Source organism: Anopheles ziemanni, chromosome 2, assembly GCF_943734765.1.
Source record: "Anopheles ziemanni chromosome 2, idAnoZiCoDA_A2_x.2, whole genome shotgun sequence".
NCBI classification, from domain to species: Eukaryota; Metazoa; Arthropoda; class Insecta; order Diptera; family Culicidae; genus Anopheles; species Anopheles ziemanni.
In genome coordinates this window covers 81,000,264-81,024,931 of record NC_080705.1, presented here as the reverse complement: position 1 = coordinate 81,024,931, position 24,668 = coordinate 81,000,264, and the positions used below count along the sequence as shown (strand labels likewise).

Here is a 24,668-nt window from a genome sequence, read left to right as displayed (position 1 = left end):
GTTGAATGTTTTATTGTCCTCATAATAGCAGGACGACATTCAAATTTTTTTTGAAAATTTATTTTGTACCGGTCTGTATGCCTATCTGAAGTTATTCAAAATTTAAAATACACCCATGGTATTTAACTTATGTAATGTTAAAAACACTAAAGAATTTTTTAGCAATTAAAATTAAATGTTTAACTAATTGGTTTTTGCTTTCAATTCCATATGGTCAGTGCACAAATGCGTTGACTGGTTGACAAAAATTTGACACAAAAAAGGCTGAACGGTCTTAAATGGTAAATTTTCTATTCTGTTTTACTTCAAAGCAAATGGGACAGCTTTTTTAAATGGTGATAGACTTGTTGAAAATAAGGAAAATTCAATTGTATATTTCGGAAAAAAATTGAATTTCAAATAAACTAGAAAAATGTGTCTGATTTTTTCTCTGGCTTCGAAATTATCAGAATAATTAATCGTTAGATTACAAACAAATGCGAACTATTAATTTAACACCTTCATCGCCGAGCGTTTTTGTAACATGTTTTTAGTACAATCATTCTTTATATAATTTGGTTGTTAAAAAATAATAGAATTTGTTTTTACTTTCTATTCTATACGGCCTAGTCATAATACATATTTGGCACAAAAAAGGCTGAACGGTTTTCACGAAATTTTCTCTTCAAATTTATTTTATTTCAAAGCAAATGGGAAAACTATTTTCTTTCTTAACAAAATGGTAATCGCTAGCTGTTGATTTACTTGTTGAAGATAAAGAAAACTTAATTTTATATTTTGAAAAGTAAAAACGCGAGAATTCCAGATAAACTAGAAAAATTGGTTTGATTTTTTCTTCGGCTTCGAAACTATCGGAATAATTAATCGTTAAATTACAAACCCGAGATACGATCGTTCTCCGCCGATCCAAATGCCCGTAAGAACCGTAGCGCGGTCACGTCAGTCAGCCGAGCGGATAAGCAACACCCTAGCGGAAAGAAAGCCGTAAATCCTGCAAGGATAAACAACGCTGTTGCTCGCCAGCTGCCACCACCGAGGAAACCACGAGATCGCCGATCGTGCGCAACGAACCGCGACGCTGATTTGTGGCGTTGTTCGTTTCGGTTTTCGTTGTCGTAGCTTTTTTTTTTTGCTTTCGCTTAGTTGGCGGACAATTTTTCTCCTTCACCCCCCCAGCGAGCAACTCTTTCGCCTTCCCCGCGTGATGTACAAAAACTGCAACTGCAGGAAATGTTCGGTGTGCGCACGGTTCGGAGAAAGGTAGGAGAAAATTAAGGCTACATGGAGCCATCGGATCCACCTGGACTCTGAAATTTAAAAAAAACGGGGGAAAAAGAAAAACACATGTACGAATGACAACAACCGGACGGTTCGAAGAAGTGGACAAAACAAAATCATCCTCCTGTGTGGTCCCGGAGCTTCAATCTCGGTCATGCGGGGCTCGCAAAACCCTCGAACTCCGCCGCGCCGTCGAAGGAGATCAACGGGGAAGGCCAATGTCGGCAGTTTAAAATTTAAATTTCGAACCCACATAGAGCAGAGAGCAGACGCGCGCGCGCGCCCGAGCGCCCGGAATGGGCGAATTAAAACTTCGGCATGCCGTCCTAATTATGGTAGCTTCGGTTGCGCGGGAGAAGCCTTTTTTCAAGAAGCCGCCCGCCCGAACGCACGACCGACCGGAGGACGATTAATTTTTATCCCTTGGCCTCGGTCAACGGTCCGGTTCGCGTGGTCCGATCCGCTTCGCCATAATGGACGTCGGGGATGGATTTTATTAATTAATATTATACTAATTAAGATCCTCAATTTATGCCTTCGCCGATCGGATTTCGGTTTCGCTCCGGATTGGATCCCCGAGTCGCCGGTAAAGCACCGTTGGCCGAACGGCAGCACGATAAATCATCGATCGGGGGACGCTGTCACACTTGATACCGTCCTAGGAGGTCTCAATTTCATCTTTTATGTTGCGTTCTGGGAAAGGAAAACAACCCTCTCCCACGCAGAAGAAGCAACAGCGTGCAGGTGTCTCTTCAGCAGATTGGCCCAAAATCGATAGCCGCTCCATTAACGTGCGAAGGTGTCGGTGACGGTGGACGCAAAGTCGGCCGGTATTTCCCCCACCAAGCTCCCGGGAAGCGACGCAAGGCACTTAGTTTTGGCACAAATTTATTCGTTCCATTTGGACTTTACGACGTTGGGCCAGCGTTTTCTTTTTTTTTTGCGGTCGGAAATTAGGCGAATAAAATTTCCATCTCCGGGGCAACCGATGGATTTAATGGCCAGCATGGGGCGCATCGTTGCCGGGAAAAAGAATTGCTCCCCGCGAGCATCTAGAACTGCCCCTTTTTCAGGATCGTTCGTGTGTTTTTTTTCCTTCTTTCGACACGTTCATCTGCCCCACGAGCTTTGGTTTTTGGATTGAAGCGAAAGAAAAAGTAAACGACGTCGTAAGGACGGCACTTAAAATGATTGAAGCTGATTTAAATTGGGATAACGATTCGGTGGAGTTTCGCGGGCTGGCCGAAAATCCTGGCCGTCAAGCGCGCACCCTGTTTCCCATCAGGCCCCACCCCCCGGGGGCCACACGAGAAACGAGAGTAATTTTGGCATTATTTTGGGGGTACTTTTTCGCCAGCTCGTGGCTCGTTTGCCCGCAAATTAGATTAAGAAAGTCACGGTGCAATTCGCTTCACGCGCGCCAAGGTGAGTTTTTTTTTTGTTTTCGGCGGTGCCTCGCGGGGGTGGTGATTTCTGCAATCGATCAACTCAAGGGTCGATCACGGCCAGCCGGCCCTCCGCCCCGTGTCTCGAGCGTCGAAAGAGCAGATGCAACCGCGCAGAAATGCGCTTCGATGGGACGCTCCCCCGGAGGGAGCACTTTATTGCGAAGCGTTTATTAACGATCTTGCGAAACGACTGCAACGACCGAGTGAGGTAAATCGGATTTATGGAGTGGACCCCTTGCAGGGCTTAAGGGTTGCCATGTGCAACGTGCGTCCTGTCAAGAGATTAAACCTTTCCTTGTTGCATTTACGTCTGCAAGCGAAACGAGGCACAAATTCGTGATCGCATCGGATTTTCGCTGCGGTTCGTTATTGTTTTCGCCGTGGAACGGTGTTGTTTCGCTTTTCAATAAAACTTTCCGAAAGGCGGGCGATAAGACGAAATCATCCACGACTTTCCGAAAAAGTCAAAGGTGCGTACTTGGTGAAGGATTCCGGCACGAGGCTTGGCTTTTCTTTGATATTTCAGCCGCATTAAACGCCGCTTCCCTCAGGTGGATCCTTTTCCAGGTTCAGTTGTGTTTTCTCTTCGTGGTTTTTTGGGCTTCGTTTTTGTTAATTGTCTCCTGCGAGGGCACGATTATGAAGACGAGCATCGTATCGTGCCCGGGCACGACAAACAAGGCCTGTATGCTAAACCATTCCTCTCAACAAGGAAGGTCGCAAGTCGCATGACTAGACCTGCGGAACATGTCCACATTTCTCTACCTCCACACCGATCCGAGAACGAACCGCGTCGGAAGGCATTCCAACTTCGTTCCTGTGTTCGAAAATTCTGTAAAATAAAAATTAAGTCATAAAGTGTCCTCGCAGCCGTCGTCGTCGTCGTCGTCGACGTTTTATGCGAGGTCTCGTCGAAGCAATCGGAATAACCGACCTGCAATTCCTGCAATTGATGGAACTGCCCCAGCCACGCTGCCCATCGCATTTTCCCTACCATTGCGATGTTGTTTTAAGCGAGCAAAGAACAATAACAATCAACTAATTTAACGCAGCACACGCTCCGGGGATCGGGCCGTGAAGTTTCCTGGCCGGGTAATGGAAAGTACCTCTTGGTGGAGTAAAAACCGAAGGAAGGAAAAAACAACGCTATCTTACAGCGTTGAAACGGAATCATTCTGGACAGGCCCGGAGGAGATTCCAAGATCGCTAATCGCTACCTGGAAATGTGCCACGTGAACACGCGTTTTCATACGACCCATTCTTCCAGCCTGATAGAAATATATTTTTTTAATGCTCAATACTGACAAACTGTGCGTTTTTTTGCTTAGTCGTGATTAGTTTTATCTAAAAACGGTTTCTCTAAATAGCCTTGACCATTTTGCATTACTACGAGAAATTGAATCCAATTTGTAACTGCAAGGACATTTTCTGAAGATATTCCTCTGGAGGTCACGCACATTATTAAATTAAAGATCGTGGTAGTTTAAAACGACGAATAATACAGTGTCCTACCTCATGCATTGCTTTTCGTTTATTTATGTTTTATATAAGAAAATTGTCAACAATTCAATACAATGTTTTTCAGAACAATGTTTACCTATGTAAAAAGAATGATCTTCGTTTGTATTAAACTTCCTTGGTATTTGTTACCAGTTTAGCAAACGTTCAGATTGTTTGCAGTACTCTGTTTGAATGCAGAGTAAAGTTTAATTTACTTAATCGAATTTCTTATTATTGCTTGATGCACATGCGTTACTGCTATCATCGTCATTACTTCATTGTGGTTTGATAATAGTCCTATTCCATCATTTTAGCGTTTATTCACTTCAGTTTTCAGATCAGATTCCGTGTTTACTTTTACGGAAATTCTTTTCAACTCGTTGGTAGCCCGTTTTTTTCTCATTCGCCCGCGCTCTGTTTATGTCGAACAGTGTTCAATTTGAAATGTCTCGTATTTAAAATATTCTGTATTATGTAGAAATCCTTTTTCAAGCATCTGGAAAATTAACACTGGCAATACGATGTTCTTCTAGAAATAGCTCACTTGATCTCTTCCCCAAGTAAACCTATATTTCCATCTCATCATGTCTCTTGGGGTGCACTTTTGCCTGCTTCGACCGGTCCGTCGGACACACGCTGTGCCACGTTTTGAAAACATATTTGCAAGTTTGTAAACAAACCGATAGAATTGCAATTGAACCAATTTTCTGGCTTCCTGGTCTTACCTGTCACTTTCAGATCTTTACCGGCACCTTGAGACCACTGGCCTGCCGGAAAGTCTCTGCCTGCTCCAGTTAGCCTGGACCATGGTGCCTGTTGTGATGTAGAGCAATATGTAGAGCACACCATAAACTGATGACCTCGAAGGGAGAGGATGATGAAATATTGTCCTCCGCAATAAAGTCTGCCCGTGGTTCTGCCCGGCAGAAGCCGCTGCCCTGGATTGTCATCCTGATTGACCGATCCAGTTTCTTGCTAGGAGGTCACTATTGCTCTAGAAAACTGACCTGGAGAAGAAAGCATAAGGTATGCAGATCATCTACGGCCCGAGCACTAACATCCTCGTCCCATTGTAAAAAGTCATTAAAAAACTGCTCCAGTTCTGGTCGGATTTTTTAGATTGACTTTTTGTCCCGTGCACAAAACGTATCCCGTGCCGTTTGCGGGTGTTTTACCAATCCCCGGCGGCTTCTGGAGGCTCCTGGGCAAGGCACGCGTACTTTTTTGTTTCGGTACTGACCCGCACCTTAAAAATGGTCTACTTTAAATTGCCATTTTTTGGACACGAGCTTCGTTGAGCTACAATAAAGGCAAAAAATGTGAAGAAGGACACACACTCGTAAAAGTAGGGCATATTTTTAGAGCAGTTTTTAAAGGGGCCTGTTTGCGTTTGCTGCCTTAGTAGTTTTGTTTCCATTCATGTTTTTTTCTTAGTCGGCGCGTGTCTGACGAAAAGAAAAAAGCTTACATAAAAACTTTTTTAAACTTTGAAAAAAATATTGTTTGATAATCAATTTTTAGCATTTTAATGAAAACTAGCAACCTTAAACTGATTTGATCCTGAAGGAGAAAAAAAGAGGAACCTCTCTTCTCATCATCCTTAAGCTATTCGTAAAGGCCATTAACTGGTCAAGGTTCCCGACGGCAAAGGTTTCCCACCAACCAGCCAGCAGACCATCATCTGGGTGACCACTGGTCAGTGAAGGAGTTCACCCAGTGGACAGTGTGGTCCAATAAATCTGCATCATAAAACGATCGTCTTCTCATCCGCTTGTGAAGATGGAAAACCTTCAGCCGATGTCGAGAATCGTTCGCCGGTGTGCGCTGACCGGTTGTGAAAGGATAAGAACGAACCGGCATCGGTAAATGACACACCCGCTGTAAAACCCCGACGAACCGGCTCAGCAACTCACCTCCGGTCCGCTTTTCCCCTTTTTCCCTTGGCCCTTAAGGGACGTCCGGGCAGAAATCTTTCAGCATCCCAGAAATGGGGTTGGAATGTTTTCAAAATAAAAGGATTAGCATTAGGCTTAGCTATGGAAGAGACCCAAAACACAACCCAAACAAGCTGTAAAGTAATTTCGAGCCACACCTCAGCCCGGCACCACCGGAACAGGCCGTGGACGTTCGCAAAAAGGGCTGTGCGAATGGGGGAACGGGTAAAGCGAGTGATCTAATTTCGGGCCGTAAACATTTACCAGCGCTAGGCACAATGTCTCAAGGATGATGTCTCCGCTCCTTTTGTGGCAGGTCAGAATTGGCAATCTCGCAGTGTGCAATTTCTGTCCATTGCAAAGCCCTCCGAGCGTCTGCAGTGCGAAGGATTGGCCAATTTTCACCCTTACTCCTTTTTGGCACTGTTTTGCATAGAATGGGTAGCAAAAGGCACACACACACACACACACGGGCAACAAGGGGTTTTTTATTTGCAAAATTATGGCATGCATTATACGGGCATGCTTCGGTTGTAAAAAAGAGTTCTGGACACTTTCAGTTTTTGGGAAAGTGAAAGGACGCATCCTTGTGCTCGGGGGAAGTTCGTAAAAAAGGGTTTTTCTCGGGGAGAAAAACAACCCTTCTTTAGCAGTGCTCACGTCCTCGGGTGTTTACGAGCGATGGCTGGCAAATTTCCACCCCCGTACGTACGTACGTGTTGACTCTAATTTGCCCAGTTTTGCAGACAGGATTTTACAGGCACGCCAACGGGGTTGTGCTTTCCCCCGGCTATGGCTCTGATGGTAGTCATTTATGATTTGGTGCAAATATTTTCCACACCAAAATGGCAAACGCATTGGCAGCTCGTGGTGTTTGGATTGATGTTTTACGATTGGCTGAAGGACGTCCTTGGGCGATTTGCCAACTCGGCCTGACTATTCTTTCAACTGCCCTAAGGGTTAGGGAACGAGTTAAGGAAGGGTTTTTGGCATGGGATTCACTAGTTCGGGCTGAAGGGAAGCACATGTTGCTGGAGATTCGGCTCTAGTTTGTGGCCGGGCTGGAAATGGTTGCAGAAAGGATTCGCCATTTTATTAGCCTGTGCAAGAAATTTGTTTATTTCTTTATGTTCGACCCTGGAGGGATGGTTGCAGATTTCATGAGAGTGTTGATATTAAATGATGGAGTGTACGACAATTCTTTGCCATCTTCAGTAGAAGGGTAAAAAATGTTGGGAAGACCGATCGTGTCCGATGTTGACGATCCATGGGAAATGTACATTTTGAGTAATTGCTAATTAGAAGGTAAGCAGAATGCAGAAAAATTTATCACTTTTACCTTACAATGGCCAATTTCAAATACTCAATATTCCTCGGAGAGTAAAAAGTGTCCTTGGCAAATTCCTATTCCAAAACTTACTTTGAAAAACCTACCGATGGAATTACTCAGCAGATAACCTTTCCTACTATTTTTCTGTTCGTTTGCAACAATCCAAATTTTTTTGGCGGCGAAAAATCGTAAGCGTTGCGTTTTCTTTTTTGCAAAAATATTCGTCTTGAAAAATTACACTTTTACAAAACTAAACGTTTTTGTAATACTAAAAATATTATTTAAAAAACCAAACACTCTCATAAGTATCATAATGATACAATTGTTCTTATAATTTGCGAAAGTCCTTCCGATCATTAAAAAATTGCACCATACAAAACCTGTGTCGTATATTTTCTCCATTGTTGTAACACATTAAGGTAAATTAGGCCATGGTTTTAATTAGTAGGTCAAAAAAGTCTGCCATAAAAAAACTCCGCAGGAAATTGTCACCTACACTAGCCGATAACGATGGTGATCATGACACAAGAAATGAAAAAATATTCTCTTTATGACAGAACCGAAAAAAAGCAGAGCACGAGAATCATAAAAAAATACCAAAACTAGAGCAATTTTTTAACAACTTTTTACGTGTGGCAAAACCAAAACTAGATCGCCTGCGACCGGAGTGTGTCCTGCCGGGGGAAAGGAAGCCACGTTCGAGGTCGCTGGGGATATCCTTCGGGAAGGCGGCAATTAGATGGAAATTTCGACACTTTTTCCCAAACACCGAATTGCCCTTCACCCGCTGTGCTCCAGTTCTCGAAGTGAACTAATTTCCTTCGAGAAACCGGGCAGATGACCTTCCCGATGCAATGAAGCCATTAAAAAAACTGGATCAACGTGTTTATGACGTAAGCGAGTGCAGGGTGGAGGTCACGGAAGGAAAGAAGAGAAATAAAAAAAAAACTATTCCAACGTGAAAATCAGAGCGGGAAAAACAAAGAAAAAACTGGATCATCCTGAAGAGCAAACAATTTGGAAAGTAGATCAAACACAAATTACCAGACTCTGGTCGGGCGGATGAAAGGTTGGGATTTTTTCGATTTTACAACCACAAGGCTTTTTCCCTGGGCACGTACGTAATTTTCGACGAACCATCCATAAAATGCGCCACTCTAATGACTCGGAGACGCAACTAGAGCACGACCTTCAGGTCCAATATGCATCGTCCTGCCACGGTCGTAAACGTTACGTCAAAATATTTCCTGGTCAGAGTCAGCCCCGAAACGAGAGCAATGATACCCGGGAAAAACAACACGACCATCCTGACGTAAGGACCCGGGAGCCGAGGGTCAGTTTTTTTGTTGTCGTTTTATTATTTACCCATCGGTGCTCCCATTTCTTATTCCTTGGACCCTACCCTGGGCACTTCCGTCTTACGTGCATTACGGCGAGGAAAAGCGCAGACCTAGAAGCCAGAAGATACAGCCCGCCGAAGGACGCTGAACCTTGGGAATGATCTAGTTTTTTCCATTCTTTCTTTATGGCGTGCCCAGAAAAAGTAGAGCATTAAAACACGCTCCGCATTCCATCCTCGGTGATAATAAAGTTTTACTACAGGATGGACCAAATCGCCTCTCCAGGGGCACGTCCGATGTTTGATCTGCATTCGGCGATGCATATTTTTATGTTTGGTCAGTTTTTTCCCCTCTCGGTCTGGTTCGGGTGCCTGTCGAAACCCGAAAGAACCATTGACCGTGGTGTAAGGGCTCGGGCGGGTCCACCGAAAGAAAAACACTGTCCGAGTGTTCTTTTTATAGTGTCCAATTTTTGGAAACTTGTAAAATATAGGTTAAAGTGCAGAGGTCAGGAAGGACACTAAAGGCATTAAGAGGGTAAAATATGCAATGGTCACTAGGGAAGCATTTTTCTTGCTCATTTCCAAAGCTCCTAGTAACAAGAAATCTTGGTAGAAAAAAATAAAAAAAAGTAAAATAATAACAAATCCTACGATCTCACATTTCATATGCTGCAAAGGAACTGGATTTTGTTAGTTAGAAGTTACTTTACTACTAAAAAATCCCACTGGTGGTATTGATCGGGTTGAACAACTAATGTAGACTAGCATACAATCTATCTTGCTGATTTACAACATATTAGATACCAGGAGATTTGAGCAGAAAGGGGAAAATACAGTTAAGTTAAACAAAACTATCAATTTGGTCTTTATACTTGCCTATAATACAACTAGATTGTTGTACTGTACATAAAAAGTACAGTAAAAACTGTGTTACTGTGTTGTGCAGTAAAAAAACTTACTTATTTATTCACTTAACTGATAAATAAATATTAATATCTTATGGAGACTTAATGGCTCATGGAGAAATATCCAATGTGCGAAAGCTTAAGGACTTTCTTGCTTATTTCTTATCCTTATCATAAGAAGAGTTGTTGCTAGACAAAATTAAACCAGCACAATTAAACCGTTCTTAGAACGAAATTTCCTTTCGAATCTTCGAATTATTCACTTGTTCAAAATTTAAAAACAATCAAGGCAAATGTCGTCCAGTATTGGTCTGAATCATATTGTCTAAAATCATTTTAATGATGCAGTGAAGTAAACTATTTCGTCGTTAATTATAATTCATCCATGCTTCAATATTCCACTTATTAAATTAAGTGGTAAAATAAACCCAATTTTAAAGAAGGCAAGTGCCAAACAGCCCCGTTTTCTTTTGTCGGCTCACATGTGTGTGCTGGGTTTTCTCTTTGCATAAAACACCAGACACAAAATCCACTTGATGGATCATTTTTCATACACTTTCCTCCCTTCTTGCCCCGAATCGAGTCGCTCCAGAATTAGCCTGGACAGATTTCACATACAAATGTGTTTCCCGGGAAGTAAGAAAATCACAAGCTGCTGCTAAGAGAGCCTTCGGGATGGATGCTCGCGGCTGCAGATGCGCCCGGGGTTTTGCGGCGTCCAGCTTTCCACGGGAACCGGCATCGAAACCGAGCGGCCCCGCTGTTTGAAGGCCAGTTTGTTCTCGTTATGTCGATCCCGGCGCGTTCGGGGTTTTCGTGCCGTCCCATTTAAACGGTTCCATTCGTCGCTACAAACGATGCCGACAAAGGGGCTCTCGCGTCACCGTGCCCGGTTCGTTATTAACCGATTTGAAGGATGTAGCTTAGCGCGGGTTTACCCATCCGCCCGGGCAGCACCCTTTTGCGGCAAGCGTTATGACACAAGCCACCGAACCGTCCTCATGTGGCTGCATACCAGTGAGGGCATCGAAGGGTCCCTCGTTCTATTTAGTGCTCTCGATTCCATCTATTTGTCTGTCTTTTTGGCGCTTCAATTTCCTCACATCCACCGAAAGCAAATGTTCGTTAATTATGTTTATCCTTTTGAGCGGTTATCCTTTTTTCTTCCCTCCAATAGGCGGGCGTGCTGGGGTTGCTTGGCGGCTCTCGTGCGGCGGTTGGTCGCCCATGACTAATTTACAGTTGATGTTTTCCGGCACGCAGCCCGCCTTTAACCAACAAGTGTTCGAGGTTTTGATTTGGGTGAAAATTGTTAGCGTTTTAAACATATCGATCGTGCAGCTATCGCGTTTCCGTGGAGGAACAATTTTAATCCTACTTACAAAAATGTGGAATCTATGACCGCTTTTTCTATCAGTTTTTCTATTTTGTACCATATATGAAAGAAAGGACTTACTGACGTCATTTATGTTACCTTCCTTTTCGAAAAAACAAACCAGGTCGGTTTGTACTGCTTTTCGTTCAAGTCACTCGGACTGGTCAATTTTTTATGACGCCCAAACGGACAAAACGTGTTCAAAAATGACCTCACATTTATTCTTTATTGTCCGTATTGGACCATGCTTTATTAGTTCGTCCAAACGGTCATCTTAAAAACCTTGAAAATATGTTTTGGCGAACTCTAGAAAAATTCGTTTTCAGTTTTAGTCGTTTACGATCGGTCAAGAAAACTGGAGTCAAAAAATTATTGCCTTGTTTGGACGGTCCTAGAGGGGTTTCTTATGCGAAATGCATGTGTTTTCTGTAGCATAGTTTCATTCGTTTGGATGATAAAAGCAAACATAAGAAGGAAAAAACCGTTTCGCCAACAAAGTTCATGCCGATCGCTTCCGAGCGGTGCAAAGTGGTAACAATAAACGCTGATGCACAGTTTGCACTGCCTCCGGGACAAATAAGGCGGTAGCTTCTTCAGCCTCGTATATTCCGGGAACGCTTTGTTTCGGCAGATCATTTGTCAGCGGCGTTGTTGGGAAAATGTGCACACAGCTCGGAGCTTCCTTTTGGCCGTTCCGATCAACATAAATTTGTCATGTAACGTGCACGGGAGGAATGACTAGAACTCTCCAGGAAGTGTGCCGCTGATGTTTTCTGCTACCGCCCTACACCGGCCGGGGCGAGGCGTGCGGGAAAAGAACAAAGTGCAGCGACGCAGCGAACCCTATAAACAACACCCCAAGTGCCAAAAGGCAGATAAATGCAATGGCATAAATGTGCAACACCGGCACATAGGGTCAGACTCACAGGGTTCTCGCTTTGTCCGACGGTTTCTTTGAAGCGATACCCTAGACCTTAGATCTACCGAAACCCGGCCGGCATGTGATCGAATCTGGTGCGAAAAGGGACAACCGGAGGGCGAGGCGTTGCCCCGGGAGATAGCGCAAGATAAAAGCCAGTGGCCGGAACAGACTGTTAGTTTCAAGCGTCCGTGTCCGAGAAGCAGCGCTACGCTTCTTAAGATTATTTGTTTTCCCCGAAGGGGAGTGGCAAGACAATTTCGATGGAACTTGATGGATTGTAAACATATGGGCGGCAGCATTTTAAAATAAATCGTACGCATTTGCAACGCCGTTCGACTACGATGTGTGGAGAATTTCGAAAATTGCTTGTTCTTCACAAAGTAGAGATAAAATATTGTTGGCGTTTCTTGCACACTCAAGTTTATCCTGAACACTATTGAATAATATGTTCACCATTCTGATAAATTGTTTTATTACGAAAATCTTTTCCACTGCAAGAATACTTAACGCCTTTCTTACGTTACTTTCACCCTTTTACTTTTACCCTTTCGCTCGATCGTTAACCGAGGCAGGAAAGGTCCTGCGACAAGGATCAATCAGTATGTCACCTACCCACGGGCAGCTTGGAAGGCCATCGATGTTTGTGTCAATGTTTCTCCCGACGCTAACCCGTTACCCCAAAACATCGTAAACTCATAAAACAACAAACTGTAACTGTAACGAGCAACGAAAACAGACCATTCTGTTGGCCCCGAAGGTGGCAAAGGGTTGACAATTTCTACCCGCGCTAATGCACATCGCTGCAGGCACAGGCCTGGCACGTATGAACCGCTCAATCCGAGGTGTGCGACCTCTAACCCTTTCCGGTGAACGGGTTGAAAGTTCCGCTGGCAGGGGCAAAGGCAAAGGGTTATAAAACTGGGCCTGAACTATGTTCACCTAATATTCTAATTGCCTGTTATGTCACTGCCTTCAAAGAAGCATCAGTTTTATAGGGCCTCCATCAATGGCGACGTCGTTGTCACTGGGTCACAGCACGGTGCCCTTGTTAACCCTTTGCTCCCTTTACTCTTCACAGCCGTGTTTCGCTTTCACTGCATAGTGGGTGATATAAAAATGCGACAATTTATTTATGTTCTCGGCAGTGTAAGGAAAGGGTGAAAGTATTTGGGACAAACTGGAGGGTTAGGAAAAATGAGAGTAAATTATGTTGGCCTTGTAAAATTGAGAAAAGTGTTACTCAATAACTGATTTTAAGCTCTACGTCCGTAATTTGAATATCTTCAAGCCCATATATTGTTTGGGTCGCCAAGGGAACATCATTGAAATGAACGCAAAACAACAAACAACAGAACACAGTTTCTATGTACATTTATTACATATTGTGATGATATGTTAGCCGAATCTCAACATTTTCTTGTTGCGATTGTTTGTTTCCTTGAGTCATTTATCCTTTCATAAATATTTAATTCTTTTTCCCAAACGGTTGTCCTTGTATTTTGAATGACAAGACGAAATGATGAAGCCTCGAAAGTAGACATATTTTAGTACTGTTATGTTATTTATAAAATAGGATTATACCCATGCTATTTGAAATTACTTCACCGAATCATACCGAAATGCAGATTTGAAAGAGAAATTTGAATAAAATACATTTTTTTCGTAGTAGAAATTTTAAATTTTAACATGTTATAGATGCAAATACAAATGCTTTTGATTCAAATCACACAAAGCTTGTTTAAATGTGCGTATTTAAACGAACAGATTATTTCCATGATGAAATTTTAAACAGTCTCTACCTCTTTCATTCTCAGTATGTCTCTTTTTCGAGAGAGTTGCAGTTTAGCAATTTTTGTTTTTATTATTTATCTTTAAGGACCATGAATCCTTAAAAAACGTCTTCAGCTTTTACCCGATGGGAAATATCTTTCCATTATATTTTTCCGTCACATCCAGCAGCAGTGTAGAGGAAAGGTGCTGCCGGCTACCCTTCCCATCCTTCTGCATCCCTTTTTGGACAGGTTGTAAAATTGGCAAGCGACGAAGAAACAGTTATATTGTCGCATGCTGGGAATAACTGTTTATCCCTTTACATTTCCCAGTTGCATTTTTTTTATGATTACGTTTGCAAATATTTGCAACAACAACAAAGGCAGGAGCCTAGCCTTAGGCTTAGCACAAGATGGGGTAATTTGGCCCGTTTGCGAAAAACCTAACGGGTTTATGACGAACGCGTCGGAATACGGGAGTGCAATTGAAACTCAAATGACTGTCGACATTTTTCCCGGATGCAAACGTTCGTACATTGGGTTGGTAGTTTTGCCGGGAGGTGGTAGGTTTCCCTTGCAAACCCGGGAACCCGTTACTTTATGATGATCTAGGCCCGACGAGCCAGACGCGTCCTTCGATCGCATCGTGGGGAATTTAGTTGATTGGTGTGTGACAAATTTCCAGTTCCGATTCCAAGGACAACGATCAGACGGCAACGGTATTTTTGTCGACATATTGTCCCCTCGAGATAGTGCTCTGTGCTCGGTGTCGGAAAAACGGAGAGATGTCTCTGGAGTTTGGCATTGTCATGCTTAATTCATCCCAAAAGCATGATTTTACAGCCTGCCTGCGTCAATCAGGTACAACTCTGCTAGGATATCGAAGAAATAGAAGAAACACTGTGATGTTCCTTCAACGTCACCAAGAACAACAGAAAAACTGCCGTTGTTTGCAGAAAAATGTGTCTGCCGTATACGTGCCAGGAAAGGGTTAGGTCATCAACAAGCAATTCCTTAGCTGTAAAAGGGGTTATGGAGCTATTACGTCAACAAAATCATACTAGATCAGTTTGTCAAACCCTTCTCTGTAAGTCTCAAAAGCTCCAATAGACTTTACAAGGGGTTGTTAAAAAATTATGCCTAACATCACGCTTAACCCGATCGCTCATCCGGAGCAAGGATCACCTTTTACCTTTACCCCTTTTTTCCCTCTCCTACACGCTTTAGGGACCTTCCGATGTGGAGAACTTTTATTGAACGAGAGTGAAATCTGTCAACCCTTTGAACATGGATCTAGATTGTTTTGGCGTTTATTTCCTACTCACTTTCTTCGTCCTTTGCGTTTACAGTTTAAGGGGTTATCGAGAGCGACACATTGTTCTTTCAGTTTTCTCTATTTCTTGTGTTACTTTATCGTGCGATGTTTTACGATCATTGGCTTTTACGATGTTACGACACTAACGGGTTAACTTTCTGGGATGAAAACAAACAAACAGCGCTCGGTAGATTGTATCTGTCTTGGGGAAGAAAGTGTTTTTTCAGTCACCAACTCCAATACGCCTCGATGTATAGAACCCGATGCTACAATAATAGAAAATAAAACGACTCAATTAGCAACCAATTATCCGCGATCCAGCTTTCCCCCGAAGGTCGCTTGCCATTTGTCACCTGAAAGCTATTTTGTAAACATAATATTTTCTTTAAGTCGCACACATCCCACACTCCAAAGACAAGCTTCCCGGCCAAAAAGGCAAATGTGAATTCCGGTTTGACATTCGACACCCTTCCAAGGGCCATCTGGCGTACGGTGAGTGATCATGTGCAAAGACTTTTCGGTAAAGTAAATTGTCATCCGTTGTTTGCGATCCAGAGCTCGTTAACTGCGTGCGCTAATGAAAATAAGTAAAATATTTGCAAATGATGCTGTGCTGCGGAATGAACAGTGGCCAAGGGAGAAACCCCTGTGGGCAGGGAAGCACGTACGTTCGGAAAGATCCTTTTTGCACTCCCTCAGTCGGTAATGGAATCCCCGGAATGTAAGCGGCAGGATTAGTAGGGGAAGAAATCTGCCCAAACGGACGGTGGACACAAAAAGCCAAATGGCAATGTCAAAAGCAACCCATGTGCACATCATGTGTGTGCTCAAACAAACCCTTAGAGAAGGAGAGAGAGAGAGACTCCGAGCCACAAAAAAAAGGCAATTAAAACACCCGAAAGATCAAAAGCAAAAGACACACGGCAAATTATTGTTAATTGATTTTGCTTTCCGCCCGACTTCATCCTTCAGCCGCGCTCCGGGTCGAACCGGGATTTGGCGCATCGTTGTCCTGGACGGATTTTTCCAATCTGCTGTCTTTCTCCAGGTCAGCGAATCCGCAGGTCGCGCTGGTGAAAAAATAAACTACGACAACAAGCGGCTAAAATACCATTATGGGACATCAGCTAAATCGCATCAAAAAGGTGAAGAGACAAAAACCCAACCCGGGAGGGGAACCGTGCGAGGCCGAGAGTGAAAGGAGAAAATTAATAAATAAGTTGAGTAAATAAAGGAAAATAATTATGAAAATTGATTGGCCCTTTTTTGTTGCCTCGTCCCGGGTGGCGGTCTTGCAGTGATCCCTGAGCCCTGTGCGCCAGTTGGTGCTTCTATTTTTTCTTCTTCCCTCTGCGACCCTCCAGAAGCTCAAATCTAGAGGACTTTTTTATCCTGTTAACCCAAGAAAAAAGGGGCAGCGTGTAGGATCGTTTCGTTTTTTTGCGACATTCCCGGAGTTAACCCAACCGGCGGATCCGTGTGCGGTACAAGCTCGTCGTACAGGAACGGATCGGAGTGGATCCACTTAAAAGCCGTACATGACAGAAGATCCTCAAGATCCCGCTCTCTGCACCTCATCTTCTTCCCACCGCAATCGATCGCACAATAAAAACCACGACGAAATGGCGAGTAATTGGCGGTGCGTCGGTGCGATGCAGCTGGCCGAAGACGCGATGGTACCACAATCCGCCGGCGGGATGTTCGGGACACGGGCCAGGTGTGGACTCGACTGGCGTGACTGACATCGTGCGAGAAAAGGGAGTAGCCGTCGGTTATCTTGGACGGACTTTCATTTTCGCTGATTTTGAGCGCAAGACAATTGAGAAAACGGACGTTGCGCAATGAACGTTCGTGTTCCTGGGCGGTTCTATAATTGCGCTAGTTATCGGGTTGAAGAATTACATCACAAACACGAACACGCTGGATAATTTTAAATTGCAGGTTTGAAGCTCTCGAAGTGAGGATATCATATAAACGTCGAAGCTTGAGATTTTTACAGTCGCAATCAAATGTGCCTTTTAAATGCACTTGACTTAAAAGCTCCTCCCAAATGGTGGTGTTACACGTGACCCATCGTATTGTCCTTCGGCACGTGCAAAAATCAATCTGCATGTAATAAAAAAAATTCTTCTCCAAGGTAGGATGGCAAACCTGCAAATTCCAACCCACTCCACGCGTCAAACCAACTGTACTTCACCCTTTGCCCTTTTCTTCTTATCCAGCAAAATTTGCAAACATTATTCAACATGATGGTCTTGCAAATTATCCCTTTTATAGCAAAGAACTACCCTTTCCACGCGACGAAGTAACGGGGTTTCACCCTTTGCCAAAAAAAAAGAAGTTTCTAAGACCCGCATAAAAGAATCCGTATAAAAATTTGCAATGGTACCGTAAAGAGCCACGCTTGGGTGTTTGTTCCGCTTCGGTTAGCAAAACCCCCTCCTGAATGATCTTCACAACCACCCTTGCGGTAAACCCTTGCAATTAAAGTGCTCAACCCGCCATGCGACAACCTAACGGGTTTCGTATCCTTTACGTCGCAGAATCCTTTTTTTGCAAGCGGCATCCGACCAAAAATTGGCAAGGGTACCGTAGGTTGATGCGAAAAGGAAAATTCTTTCAAGCTTCCGCAGACCTCACATGCGACAAACTAACTGTTTCTTACCCTTTGTTTTATTGAATCCTTTCTCAGCCGAACAAGACGTTGTTGCTTAAGTAATCTACCGTGCATACAAGAAAAGAACTCAACCCTAAAGTGAACCCCACCCCGGCTTCATCCCTTTTTTATTCGCGCCGGGGTAACATTCTTTCACCGGCGGCGAAAAAAAGCCTTTTGCATACGACAAAGTAACTGTTTGCTTGCAAAAAACCCGAAACAACAAACCAAGGAGGAAGAATTAATAATGCTCAAACGACAGAGCCGACGGAGTCTCCCGTTACCCCGTGCGGGTCGGGCGGGCTCTGTGGCGGTTAAAGGGCTGGGCAGAATTTGGCAAGGGTTCAATAAATCAATCAAGCCTTCATTCGGCATTGCAAATAATTCTTGGGCCCTGCTCAACCATCTGCCGACCCTGACCTGGAGAGCCCGGGCCCGTTGGAGTAAGGAATCTTGCGCCCGAGACTGCCCGAAGGTTAGCCAAGGCATATTTGCATACCTGCATATGAGCGCGAACGCACCGTACGATTCCTTGAGGTATTCAGGTTTGGAACACTCGAAACTCGGAAGCGACAAGCAAATGAACCGATGGAAGTTAGTTTTTGGTGCATTTTGGGCAGTTTTGAATTTCTAAGCAGTTGATTAAAAATTCAATCTTAGTTGGCGGTGGAAGGAAATTGATAAATGACACGCTTGACGTTACCAACGCGACCAACGCGACTGTCCGGAGTAGAGCACCGTCATTGCAGCACGAAACGTTGGTCGAATTGGAGCGAAAATTGCTGGTAAAACAACCGAGAACCAAACATGGTTATGCGAAGTGCGCCGTTGATGGGTTGGAAGAACGTTAGCACCGGTTCCGACGCAGAGAAACATATGGTAAGTACAAATAAAATGTGCTTGTAAAGAACAGAGATCTTGGAAATTGCTGGAAAACCTTCCTTTACAGTTTTATTAAATACAAAATGAAGGATTGAAATCCTAACACATCCATCGTTACAGCCTATCGCCCGGATATGTGTCCAAGTGCAGCAAGGATCGATCTACGGCGTTCGGGATAGGCTTCCGAATGGGCAGAACTACTACTACTTCAAAGGAGTGCCGTACGCCAGGCCACCGGTGGGTCTGCTACGCTTCAAGTCACCGGTTCCGCTGGAGAAGTACGCCGTGTCATACCTGGACTGCACGAAGGAGCGCAGTAACTGCATGGGGTTGGACGTGCTGTCGAAGGAAATCAGCGGCTCCGAGGATGGCCTGTTCCTGAACATTTACACTCCGAAGCTGGGCAAGAAGGATGACCCGGAACCGCTCCCGGTGATGGTGTTCATACACGGAGGTGGACTCATCGGGGGACACGGTGATAGCTCGTTGTATCTGCCGAACTATCTGGTACAGCAGGGTGTGCTCGTTGTGACGGTGAACTATAGGCTCGGTGTGCTTGGATTTCTTTGCCTTCCGGACGCCGGGGTAGAGGGGAATGCCGGCCTAAAGGACCAGCGGATGGCATTGCGATGGGTCATCGAGAATATCGCTCAATTCGGTGGTGATCCCGGGAATGTAACACTGTTCGGTGCGAGCTCCGGCGCGATAGCGGTGAACTTCCATTGTCTTTCTCGGGAATCCAAGCGGTACTTCCACAAAGCCATTCTGCAGAGTGGCTCGATCTACACGGAGTTTTCGTTCCAGGACCAACCGGAAGAGAAAGCCCGCAAACTGGCGAAACTCCTCGGCCACAGTCCCCAGACGGATGTGGAAGTGTACGAAGTACTACGCAACGCGCCGGCCAAAAAGGTGTTCGAACTACAACCCCTGGTGCTTACGGAGCGCGAAAAAGCTGTAGAGAAGTTGTTCCAGATCCCGTTCCTCCCGGTGATCGAGCGGGTTGACTCGGGTGACGCGATCATCACGCAACATCCGTCCGAAATTCTAAGCGAACCGGACGGCATCGGAATCCCGATCATCCTCGGGTACAACGAGCGCGATGGGATGATGGTGTTGATTGACGCGATCAAAACACTGGCCACGTATAACGCCGAACCGGAGCGCTTCATCCCCCGTACGGTCGCGATCGATTACTTCTCGCCCGAGGCGCGCACCCTCGGGGAGGAGATCAGGGAGTTCTACTTCGGATCGAAAAGCGTCAACCGGGATACGCTCAACCAGCTGACGGACGTGTTTACCGACAAGTATCTGCTAGCCTACCGAATGACGGTGGAACTCTGGGCGCGGTACCAACGGAAGACGAAGTTCTTCGGCTACCGATTCGCGTTCGACGGTTTACTGAACAAGGGCAAAGCGATCATGTCGCTGAAGACGATGAAGGGTGCCGCTCACATCGACGAAGTGTACTACCTTTTCAGCTCGCCCCTACTTCGCACCGAAGTCCCGGAGACGGATCGATCTTACGAGCTACGCAACACGATGGTCCAATTGTGGACAAACTTTGCCAAGTACAGCGATCCAACGCCCGAGGACGTGGCTACTGGTGATAAGCTACCGTTCCGTTGGGAGCCACAGCAGAACGTGCCCGAAACGGCCGAACAGGTTCCGCTGATGTGTCTTGATATCAGCAACAGCGGAATACGAATGTGCGAGATGCCCGAAAAGCGAAGGATGGACTTCTGGACGCAGATCTACCAGCGCTACAATGGGCGACTCTCGGAGATTAAGGTACCCGTCGTAAGTTCTTCACTAGCCGATGAGAACAACAACATCTAACTGGGCGTCAGTGGGACAATATTAATCTTCGCTTGTTAAGGTCAGCTGTAGCTTTTCTTTCTTTTAGTTTGAGCTAATAAAACGAAACAAGAAAATCATCCTGCCCGAGTCGAACGCTCGCTTTTGGCCTAGGACTGTTCGAAGAATCGGCGAGTAGCGTCGCAAATACAATAACGGACTTTTGTCACAAGCAGCATACGTTCAATGGCAACGGGAGGAGATGAATGAATTGTGAAGAATTAATAGCGTTACAAAGCGCTTCTAAGCGTGCTTCAATGAGACTTTGAGCCCGAAGGAAAGTGGAATGAATAGGAGGGCATTGTGCTGCTGGCCATTGTAACCGTTGCTCGAATCGCTTGTCCTCCGAAGACAAACGGTAAGTAAGAGAAAGGCTGGCACAATGAAACCGTGCAAGGATCTTGCAGGCTGTCCGTAGCACTGAAAGGGCTCGGAGAGAATCGATTGGTACGATCGAGCATTTCACACTTGAGTAAAGAAGTGTTCGGAGGAGGAAACGGTTGAAGCACGCGTAAAAATCGGTGTCCTTTTTTTCGGTGGACTGCGATGCGTTCACCCACCGGAGATGGACCAATTTGGGACGCATTTGCAAAGGGCCCATTGTCGCGTGGGATGGAAGCAGGGGGTTATGAATAGATTTCGGGAAGGTGCGTGTCATTCTTGCGACGACCGACCGAATGTTCTTCGCGCGATTGCATGCTTTCAATAGCGGAAGGTATCGATCCCTTAGGACCTATCGACGCAGCGATGGGACGTAAGAGCTGTGGTAGACTATTCGGATGGGAAGGCGACCACGTCATGCTATGGAGAAGTGGTGGTAGATCGGAGCGTTCCATTTGTCGCTTGCTCGTGGATCGTCGATCGTGACATCCTTTTCAATGTTCGCCGGTGCGAGCTGGAAACAAACGAAAGCAGAAACGAAAGGATCGCACGCAATGAATTTGGAACTCCTTTTTGGACGGGGTGGTGCTGCTACCCTCTCCTCGATCCTCTACACCCATTGTCATCGTTTCGATGCACTTTGTGGGAAGAAGATTTATTCCCTCGAAACAACACGTATACGCACACAACGAAACGCACAGTTCGTGGGATGGGAAAATTACACACAATTATGTCTGCCCTCCGGTGTGGATTCGGAACGGACATGCCAGCTTGCTTTTTTAACCTTTCGTTTTTGTTGCTGAATGAATGCCAGTGTTTGGATTGGAATTCAACTACTCTCCACTTTGGACGGGACGAGCTGTCGTTTGTCCTTCGCCCTTCGGCTGAGGAGTGCCGATGTAAGTCGTTTGTAGGAATGGCTTGTTGAACATGATGGTACACGTTCGGCGTACGATGTCCTTCCAGCAAGCCTTTTTTCTCCTCTCCGGGAGTCACTGGATGGAACCGGGCACAAAAGGACACTCTTAGAATGGCTGTAACCAGACGGTAAGCTGTTCGGTTGTAATTGATTATGAATCATGCTTCAATGGCGAGCAGTCCGTTGTTGGAGGATCTATGTCGAGCAGATGTTTCATGTCCATTCGATCGTTTTACATTGTGTATTGTGTTTTTCGTCTTATGAGAGTCTTTTTAATTATTACTGAGGACTATATTTGTAGTGATGTCGTCGCTCTTTGACTCTGTTGCCTATTTTACACCATGTTCCAATCATAACTCTCCGTTATGGTGAAGTATTTTAAAGTATTGCAGGACATTCAATTATTGTATATGAGTTAAAGTTATGTTTGTCCATTTGGGATTGTAATACTCAAGAAGAAATGTGTCAAAAACCTTATTCTACCTCCTCTCGACCATATGTTACAGAGTTATTTTTTGACTCCTTCACACTTTCCAACACTCGCACAGAGTGTGGCCAACTCCATTTGTGACTCATGCAGAGAACAAGCTATCAACCATGCATTTCCATCTCATTACGGTCGTCCAAAGTGAACTCATGCGTAAAATCTGGCCGAAAACCGTTTCCTTGTCTCGGCACATTTAGTGTTTAGTCTTGCCAGTCCCTCCAACGACTCCTCGGTGCTGGTGAGCCGTTTCCGTAGCGTGTTAAGTGCGCACACATGTGCGGCTTTACACCATCCACGGCCCTCTGGGAAAGGCCGTCCACACACCGAGAACGATTTTCCGGCGCTGGGCGCTGATGTCGGCACATGGTTCCTCCCGTTGCTCTGACCGTTTTGTTTGCGTTTCGAGCTCGACGTCAACTCGAACTCGTCCCGGTGCCGGGAGCCACGCCGGGGACCACTTCAGATGACGACGGATGACATCAAGCGGCGCGGCCCTGGGTGTCACTTCGGAATCGCTCAATCGTGCAGCGGCCACCGAGCGAGGCAAGAAACAAACACGACTGCGGCGTGCACGTGTTGGCGTTTTGGCGCTGTTATTTTTATGTCCGCGTTGCGCGTTGGCGTAACCACTACCATCGCGGGTTGCCGGGATGCGCTCTCTCGGGGCCTTTGGCGGGACCGGCAACACATGATACTGTGGTTGCGTTTTGTGTTAATTTCATCTGCTTAGTTCCCCCTGGAGCGTGTGAGGATGGGCGAAGGCTAAGAAAAAAAAGCAACGAAAACATTGTGCCAGTACTTTTTGAAACTTCATACCGGCGGCGACGGGTTGAGCATAAATAGGTTCAGTTTCATCGCTTGTAGACTTTTTTTCCATCCAGCTGGTTGTAGGTTGGTTCTGGAAGCTGGTTTGTTTTTAATGCGTCGTGTAAATATCGACATGCCGGCGTTTTCTGTTTGGGCAAGAAAAAAAACAACAACCTCGTATTCCATCTCCTAACTAATCCCTTTTAATCGTTGTGTAGTTTTATTAATTTTTTAACGTTCACTCCAAATGAACCAGTCCTGTTTTCGAGGTGCAAAAAGACGATCACGAGCCTGACGCACGTCTATTTTCTTTATTGGTTGAGGGGAAAAAAACGAGCACAATCAAGCAGCACAACTTGCTGCTGGGAGTGAAAAATGTTTCTCGGGCAATTATAGTCCAGCCAGCGCCTCCCTGGCCACCGGTCCCCCCTCCGGCGGCCGGATCTATCCTGGCAGGGTATGGCCAGAAAGGATTCGGCCGATCGGCTCGCTTGACAGGACTGCGGGAAAAATTGCGGCCAGCCCATAAAGAGATAATCCTTTTAACGACGTGTTCGGCTACCGTCGAGCGGAAAAGGGGTTTAGCTGATCTGGCCACCGGGGCCTCACCGTGCACCGTGTCGGAGTCGAAGATTTCGGTTAATTTTAATGAGATTTCGAAGTCGAAGAAAAAAAAAAACTGGTAAGGAAACTATCTGGAAGACGGCGGCGGGTAATAAAAGCGACGCCCGGTCAGGCTTCGGCGGGTACGAAAGGATTAACCTGCAGCTCCGAAGGGGTCATAATAATAGGATTAACCCGTTCATCCCTGCAGCGTTCGGGCCAGCACCGCCGCTAAAGCCATCGTAAACAGGTTCCTCCCCGGGCTGGATCGGCCCACAGGAATGTGTGCCTGTTTCAACGTGCCCCGGTCTCTGGTTTAATTTCTTGCCCGTGTTGTTTTTCGGTAGCACCGGTTGCCATTCGTCGTTTATGGCCGGTTTGTCAAATAATTAGATTCGCATCGCCGGTGTCACGCGGGTCCACAACCCTTTCCCTTGGCCAACCGGCGGCGTGCGGCTTTCGGCAATCCTTTGACGCGCTTAATCCCGTTTCGGGGCGGCAGCCCCAGGCACCACCGCGGTTCCCCCGGGAGTCCTGCCCGTCTCTTCTAAGCACCGAGACATGGCTTCCAGGCTGGCAAGCGACGACTCGCTCCTGGAACATCGTCGCAGGCATCCTTTCCAACTACCGGCCAAGCGCAAGGCGATAACAAATTTATTGCCCTAAACGGTGCTAATCCTGTTAACCCTTTTCTTTTCTAATTTAAATATCTACCAACGGGTGCAGCTAATCCCGACCGCCGGATCGTGGCCGGTGCGCGGTCAGCTGCAGCCACAACCGGTCGGTTTGACATTTTGCATACGCTCAGTACGCCGCACGTTTTTACGATCGCTCTATTAGGCTTCCGTACGTTTCGGCAAAGGGTTAACGAGAGGGTTAGAAATTCGCACCGAATTTTGGGGAAAAAAAAGAACCGCATCAAGGGAAAGGGTTGCCGACACCTTCACCCATCGTTGGCCGG

General features: G+C 45.6%; 1 protein-coding gene across 1 annotated transcript; it reads left to right on the top strand.

Annotated features, from left to right (window-relative positions):
• The first annotated feature begins 9,864 nt into the window (after positions 1 to 9,864).
• LOC131294517 (esterase B1-like) lies at positions 9,865 to 20,492 on the top strand. The gene is made up of 4 exons (XM_058322564.1): positions 9,865 to 9,901; positions 17,884 to 17,916; positions 18,574 to 18,653; positions 18,777 to 20,492. Exons 1-4 carry the CDS (start codon positions 9,865 to 9,867, stop codon positions 20,490 to 20,492), a joined length of 1,866 nt encoding a protein of 621 aa, XP_058178547.1.
• Positions 20,493 to 24,668: the final 4,176 nt, after the last annotated feature.